Here is a 7,325-nt window from a genome sequence, read left to right as displayed (position 1 = left end):
TGAAAGGACACATTTGATGTTGAATTATTGATGTTAGAATGACATAAGGATTGAATGGGCTCATATGGGTGTATCATAGATAGTGGTGATCACTAGAGGGCAGCATTAGATCAGAGCAAAGATTCTCTGAGGAGGAAGGAGGAGATGATAGCTGGCTGATAGCATTACAAGGAAAACTGGGGAACAAACAGCATGTCTGTAAGTATTTTAAACAATGCCACAATGAAGATGCACGGGATAAAAAAGATAATGGTGCTGTGTGAATCAGGTGTTCCTGCTCCTGAATTAAGCGTATCACTGTGGTGCTTTTCAAGATATTACATTTTGTGTTGGTGGCTTTGCAACTCAGTTTGCACCAACTGCTGGCAGCTGATACCCGATGAGCTCCATTTCACCAGTTTATTAATCATGCTGCTTATTTATAATAGTTGATTAAAAGTTTTCTAATAATAGTTTATTAATACTGTCACAGTCACTATTCATTTTCTGCAATGCACTTTGCTCTGCTGCTGATTCTACATCAGTCTGCAGGTCAACAGTTTGGTGCAGTCTGAAATAACTCATTAACTTCTGATGGGTTGCCATGAAATGTTGTACAGACATTCATGGTCCCCAGTGGATGAATCCTTTTGTGGTTTTGACATGTTTCACTATCTCAGGTCAACACAACTCCATATTGTACTTGTATAGGCCTACACTCACACACACATTCATGCACTGATGACAGGCTACCATGCAGAATGGAGGAGGAGCTAACTAGTTACTTTATTTCAGGGCTCAGTGTCTTGACCAAGGACGCTAATTTTCTGATTAATGGCCAACCTGCTTATCCACCTGAGCCGCAGCCAGCTCCAATACTTTGCTCCAATACTTTACAATATTTACTACAATACTTTTTGCAAATATCTGCAAAACCAATGACATTCCCATCAGCCTTGCCTTGTATTTTGCGCTCATAGAGAGGTGAAGTCCCGTCCCTTCTGGTGGACCACCATGGGACCTTATTTCGGGAAAATGATCTTCTATCAATGGAGAGAGACTCGCCATGAACAACACACATGATCTTTGTCAATTTAAAAGAATTTTGCAAGTCTGTTGCAGTTAGTCACAAAACTGGTGAAGTGTAAGATTTTGAAATGATGTGTTTAGACAGACTGCACACCCAAGAGTCACATAAGTGGCATGAAGCTACCCAGCGCCGCTAAAGCTCCAATATGTGTGTAGTCACAGGAGCAGGTAGAGGGGTCTGTGCGCTCTTTGGCTTATAAAAGGACCAGGAGTCACAATGTTTGCAGCTCTGTTTGGATTTGCTGAGTTTACACTCCAGATACCAAAGTCAGACTTGAATCTGTTTAAGTTCTTCTAAGCACACAAACCAACTACTCAGCTTAGAGCAAATAATATTTCAAGTACATTTTTATTTAAAATGCTGGAGAGTTATACTTGGGCTAACTAGCTCCACTCTGCAATAGAAGAACAGTGCTGTTTCTCCATTTTCATTTTAGCTTCAGTCATTTAGCACCAGTGTGTGTCATCAACCATCAATTCCTTCCCGAAGAAGGAGGGTCATAAAGGGCAGGTGATGCCTCGGACTGATCCACCGGACTGATCCATTGGCCTCATCGACTGCTGGACTCTTTATTAGATTGTTTGTTCGCTTACACTTGTTTATTTCAGTGAACTTTGTAAAGCACTGTGAGACACTCTGTTGTGATATTGGGCTATACAAATAAATTGAATTGAATTGAAGTGCATATCTCAGTAAAATCTGCCTCAACCCCAGTAAATGAAATCATTGGCTAAAAATGAAAAGCTGGCTGAACTCAAAACCCTGTTTCTATACTTGTCTCTAAATTCCTGTGAATTTTGATTATATACTTTATATCTTGCATTCTGCACAGCAGTAGGGTAGATTTTGTATTGCACAAAAGTTACAGTACACCAGCAATCAATAAGAAGACACACAACAGTCAAAATGAATGTGACATCAGATTTATTCCAAACATTTTGGTGGTACAAATTCACAATAAACCTGGTTGTCCCAGTCAGCCTTATCCATGTTTCTTTTTTTTGTTTTTTTATTCAGAGTTGAAATGGAAGAAAAGCATGATCAAAACACCATTTATAGACTGTAGTGGAGAGCTCGTTTTCTCTCAGAACGGGAGAGGAAAAAGAGGATCCCAAAAATGAAATATGAAGTTGTTATAAATGGCTGCTTTTGATGATGTCAAAATGCACATCAAGATGATAACAGGAGAGACGATGCAGAAAAGGGGCGTTACAGGTGTGACACTATATGGATGCCCTATAAATTCAAGAGCACCCAGACCTCCTTCTGTGCACGTCTAACAACTGCTGTTGTCATTTAGTGTGCGATGATTGTTGCCTTGGAAAGATTCTCTGTCATGTCACTACAAGTATCTCTTTGTCTGCACAACAGCATATCCAGCAACCAAAAGACAGCCAGGCTGACTGACGGAAGGAAGAGAGGACTGACTCAAATCTCTGCTGCTCTTTGTTTTTAGGTCTAATAATCTCTCTGCCTCTGCATGTATTTAGATGTAATCTTTGGCCCTCTGAAGGTAATGTGGTACCAACACAGCAATTGCAGGGAGAGAGGTTCGTGGTAGCTTTTATCAGTAGGGAGTGGGGGGGGGGTGGGGGATGGGGGGGTGGACAAGAGGAGGAGAACAAAATGAGGCAAGAAGAAGTATGGAGAGGGAGATGACTGCTGGTTTTTTAACGACGGTATGAGTAGCTGCTGCTCATTTTGGAGCTCATGATACCGCCTCCTCCCATGCCGCCGCCGCCGCCGCCGCCATAGCTGCTGAGGCCATAGCCACCGGACAGGCCGCCGCCACCGCCGCTGACCATGCCCATGCCCATGCCGCCTCCCATGCCCATGCCGCCTCCCATGCCCATGCCTCCTCCCATGCCCATGCCGCCTCCCATGCCCATGCCGCCACCGCCGCCGCCGCCTCCTGCACCTAGTGAATAGAATAAAACATTTTTAGATGAGATGGCAGGAATTTATACTTCCTCACAACTTGCACCATTTTTATGACAGCATTACTGAAGGTTTTCCCATTATCTGTTGTTATATTTCCATGAATATCTTAAAACTGGCCTTGACTTGAATTGTAAATATGTAGGTTGATACATACCAAAGCCGCCGCCTGAGCTCTGTATGTGGATGGTTGCACTTCCACCACCACTTGAAATTCTGCAGAAAGGTAGATAAATAACAATTTTAGCTGCTGGTGTTACTGCACACACAATTTCTCGTGAATCTAAAGTAGCTGAGCTCTTACCTGGACTCCTCTCCTTCCAGAAGCTGCTTGTAGGTGGCGATCTCAATGTCCAGAGCCAGCTTGAGGCTCATGAGGTCCTGGTACTCGCGGACCTGGCGGGCCATGTCCTGTTTGGCTCTTTGCAGGGCCTCCTCCAGGTCCCTAATGCGTGCCTTGGCGTCCTTCACAGCCAGCTCACCACGCTCCTCAGCCTCAGCAATCTGGGCCTCCAGGTTGGTGCGCTGAGAAGTGAGAAGAACAGCAGAAGTTTCAGATGTGATATAAAATGTTCAACATCTGGTTTTTAAAATATATTTAGGAGACTAATGCTATTTTAGTCTGATGAGCTATTTGCATTAAACTAAATGTCATCCAGGTAATAGCAGCTGTAGCTGTGAGCTTACCTGTGTCTTGACTGCCTCAATCTCATTTTGTAAGCGGGTAATCATGCGGTTGAGATCAGAAATCTCAGTCTTGACGGAGCGAAGGTCTTCTCCGGCCGTGCTTGCGGTGGTCTGCATCTCCTGGAACTGAAAGAATGAGATAGAAAATAACTCTTATTATAGATTCCACAGACCATCCTCTCCTCTTTTACTTGACATGTGTTCATATTGTTGTTGTTGGTTTTCCTCTGTCTAACTACCTTTGTCTGGTGCCACGCTTCAGCTTCAGCGCGGCTGTTGTTGGCCACTTCCTCAAACTGAGCCTTGACTTCAGCCACAATGGTATCCATGTCCAATCTGCGGCTGTTGTCCATCTCCACAACGACTGTGACATCCTTGATCTGTCCCTGGAGCTCAAGAAGTTCCTGCAGAAGAAATATATGTTGTTTTTCAAAATTAAATTAAATGAGAAAAGGTGCCTGTCAGTGACATTCAATGTCAGGTGAATGACAAAGTGTTTCTTTGAAGATAAGATGAAGATGTGGTTCATTTTTCTTACCGCCTCATAGACAGCTCTGAGGAAGTTAATCTCATCCTGAAGGGCATCAGCCCTGGCCTCTAGCTCGATCTTTCCTGTGTAGGCGACATCTACATCCTGCAAGTAGAAAAGAAGGTCTGTATTGGTGGGGGTCGGAGGGAAAGCAATAATTCATTCCACTGTTGTTAATGACGTGGAGTGTCACAGTCACATCAGCTCTCACCTTCTTGAGCATCACAAAATCGTTCTCCGCGGTTGCACGCTTGTTGATTTCATCTTCATATCTGGCACAAACAGTGGAAACATTAGCCGATGGAACACGACTGTGTGCGTTAACTTGTGTTCAAAGACGTGACGTGCTTGGTTGCTCATGCTGGTATGAACTCACTTGTTCTTGAAGTCCTCCACCTGTCCCTGCATGTTCCTCAGCTCTCCCTCCAGCTTCATCTTCTCATTGCCGAGCCCATCCAGCTGTCTGCGCAGGTTGGCGATGTAGGCCTCGAACATGGCGTCGATGTTGGAGCGAGTGGTGGTCTGGTCCTGCAGCAGGCTCCACTTGGTCTCAAGCATTTTGTTCTGCTGCTCCAAGAAACGGACCTGAAAGGAAAAATGATTTTGCAGGTTTAGATCCACTGTCTCTTGGGGAAAAGGTATTACTTTGCATATGGCTACAAAACTGTACTGATCAGATTGTGCTATGGTGCAACATGACGCACTGGAAATAATCCATATCTATAGATTTGTGTGCTCAAGAATGTCTGTTTTCATTTAATCATTTTCAGTAAACTGCTAATAAATAGTATATTTACTGTTTCTCTTCTTCGTGATCAGACATGCTCATGCTGAGGTAACAGAGATGTTTGTCTTCTTTGTTTTACTTTCCTCAGGTGATCATCAAGCCACACCTATGTGTGATTTTCTGACATCTGACATTTACACATTTTCTATGTGAGAACATCCAACATGATCCTGAGAACCATCTTTGAAAGCCTGTTCCTGAGTACAGTGCTCCTTCCACTGTGGGTGTGTCTGTGTGTTTTTTTAATAATCCAAATGAGGTGTACAGTGCCACACCTCAGCCTAGCCCCTCCCTTACCGTCAGAATGCATACCATCATTGACTGAACTTGCCCTCAGCAGGCCGCAGTAAATCAATGCTGTGTGCCCGGAGCTATTAGCTACCATTACTAATTATTTTTTCATAGAAATATGAAAAATGTTCGGTAAAAACTGGATCCCTCCACTTGTCTGATACCACCAGAGATGGTTTGTGTGCTTAGTTGCAGAATGCTTCATTTTGAATTATGTCATGGTTAGAAGTCTACATTGAACAAACAGGATGTAATCAGATCATCTGTGTGCAGACAGATGAGATGTGACTTGCACACACTGCAGAAAAAGCCAACTGAGCATTTCCTCTCACAGGGCAGATTAAAGTCCTTTTTAGTTCTTTTCAGTCGTTTTTAGAGAGAAAAGATCCTTCATGCTCTTCGTGAAACATTAGGTTGAACTTAGTATTCAAAGTATTGTGCAGTGCATGGCAAATAGTTGAGCTGGTGTCCACTTTCTGCAGCACCACTAGAAGCGTGTGAGTGCTTGCTACCATGGGAACAGGTGATAACCTGATCCCTTCTTCCTTCCCTCATACTGAGAGCCACCAGTCACTGGATACGACCACTCCAGTGTGTCCTGCCTCTCAGTCTACACAGAGACGGCCGGCAAGGGGCCAATTGTGGTCAAAGAGTAGCGGCCTGCTTTCAGTTTCAGCGTATCGGGCAGCAGATGCACAGTATTGCTTTGAGAACACTGTTTAAGAGGTGCCTACAATATAGTTTGGAACACTGTTATGATATTCACACTAATAGAGTGCTTGATAGTAATAGCTTTCAGAGATCGCTCTGGTGAAGCACTCAGTGTGCACATTAAGGTTCGGATCAGCTGCTGTGTAATATTTAATGAGCCCAGATGGCCCTTTAGAAGCAGTTTATGCAGCCATTCATTCCTGCACAAACCAACGAGCTGTGTGTGCACTGCATCCACCACCTATTCATATATTTCATATTCCAAAGTTAATACATATCAACATATATTCAAATGAACTTTAGAGCTTGATGTCATGGTCAATTCAACATCAGGTATCAGACTTTCAGCCCTCTTTTGAAATGATGTGGGACATAAACTTGAGACAGAAGCGGTTTCAGTAACTGATAGAAAAGAGTCACTCACCTTCTCAATGAAGCCAGCGAAGCGGTTGTTCAGGGTCTTGATCTGCTCTTTCTCCTCAGTACGGACAACCTGAATTGCAGGGTCGATCACAATGTCCATGGGGGCCAGCAGACTTGGGTTGACCGTGACGGCTGTGATTGGTGCGAATGCCATTCCACCAGCACCAGCACCGAAACCCATACCACCACTACCACCACCCAAACTGAAACCCATACCACCACCACCACCACCACCGCGACCACCAAAACTACCACCGTAAGCACTGCTACTGCTAAAACTAGCACCACCAGCACCATAACCAGCACCACCACCACCACCACCACCTGACCTAAGCATTGAGCCACCTCCAGTGCCGGCACTGGCCATCGACATTGAGTATGATGGCCTCATCTGGAGTGATGCTGAGGAAAATCCCACTCGTGCTCCTCCTCCTCCTCCCATACGACCGCTACTGCTGAAACCACTACTTCCACCTCCACCACTACTAACTCCACCATAGCTGGTCCTGGTGGTTTTCGTGGACAAAGTTCTCGAGGACATGGTTGCTGTTCCTCAGAAAGGGAAGGTGTCACAGAGAAAAGGGGGAGCAGAGGTAGAGAAGTTAGGCAGAGCACACTAAGAGGAGAGTCAAGTCCCTCAAAGTGTCCTCTCCCTGTCCGTGATGGATTTTTATCTGCCTGTGCGGAGGAGGTCCCAGTGAGCTCCACCTTTTCTGCACCTCCCCCTCAACCCTCCTCCAATCACCTGGATCGAGGAAGGTGCACTGGCAGGCAGGTAGATGAGCTTGGAGCAGCTCAGCTTGTCCGACAGGTAACAGTGCCACCCCTGTAAAGTGATCGGGGCTCGACACACCTAGGGAACGGCACCAGAGACTGGGGTGAGAGCGGAG

The 7,325-nt window shown here is 45.0% G+C and overlaps 1 protein-coding gene across 1 annotated transcript; it reads right to left on the bottom strand.

The window, feature by feature from the left end:
• Positions 1 to 1,976: 1,976 nt before the first annotated feature.
• LOC139209312 (keratin, type II cytoskeletal cochleal-like) lies at positions 1,977 to 7,064 on the bottom strand. The gene is made up of 9 exons (XM_070838962.1): positions 6,437 to 7,064; positions 4,600 to 4,808; positions 4,435 to 4,495; positions 4,233 to 4,328; positions 3,934 to 4,098; positions 3,695 to 3,820; positions 3,312 to 3,532; positions 3,165 to 3,223; positions 1,977 to 2,987 (listed from the first exon to the last, which is right to left on the bottom strand). Exons 1-9 carry the CDS (start codon positions 6,974 to 6,976, stop codon positions 2,740 to 2,742), a joined length of 1,725 nt encoding a protein of 574 aa, XP_070695063.1. The 5' UTR covers positions 6,977 to 7,064; the 3' UTR covers positions 1,977 to 2,739.
• Positions 7,065 to 7,325: the final 261 nt, after the last annotated feature.

Source organism: Pempheris klunzingeri, chromosome 11 (genome assembly GCF_042242105.1).
Source record: "Pempheris klunzingeri isolate RE-2024b chromosome 11, fPemKlu1.hap1, whole genome shotgun sequence".
In the NCBI taxonomy this organism is placed as follows: Eukaryota; Metazoa; Chordata; class Actinopteri; order Acropomatiformes; family Pempheridae; genus Pempheris; species Pempheris klunzingeri.
Note: the sequence above shows the minus strand (reverse complement) of the source record. Positions and strands in the feature narration are given on the sequence as shown.

Excerpts from the sequence above, each read along its gene's own strand:
- LOC139209312 (XM_070838962.1), bottom strand. The coding sequence starts at position 6,976 with ATGTCCTCGAGAACTTTGTCCACGAAAACCACCAGGACCAGCTATGGT. Across the intron at positions 3,821-3,933 it reads AAGCGTGGCACCAGACAAAG|TTCCAGGAGATGCAGACCAC; the intron begins GTAGTTAGACAG and ends TCATTCTTTCAG. Across the intron at positions 2,988-3,164 it reads GAGCTCAGGCGGCGGCTTTG|GTGCAGGAGGCGGCGGCGGC; the intron begins GTATGTATCAAC and ends TCTATTCACTAG.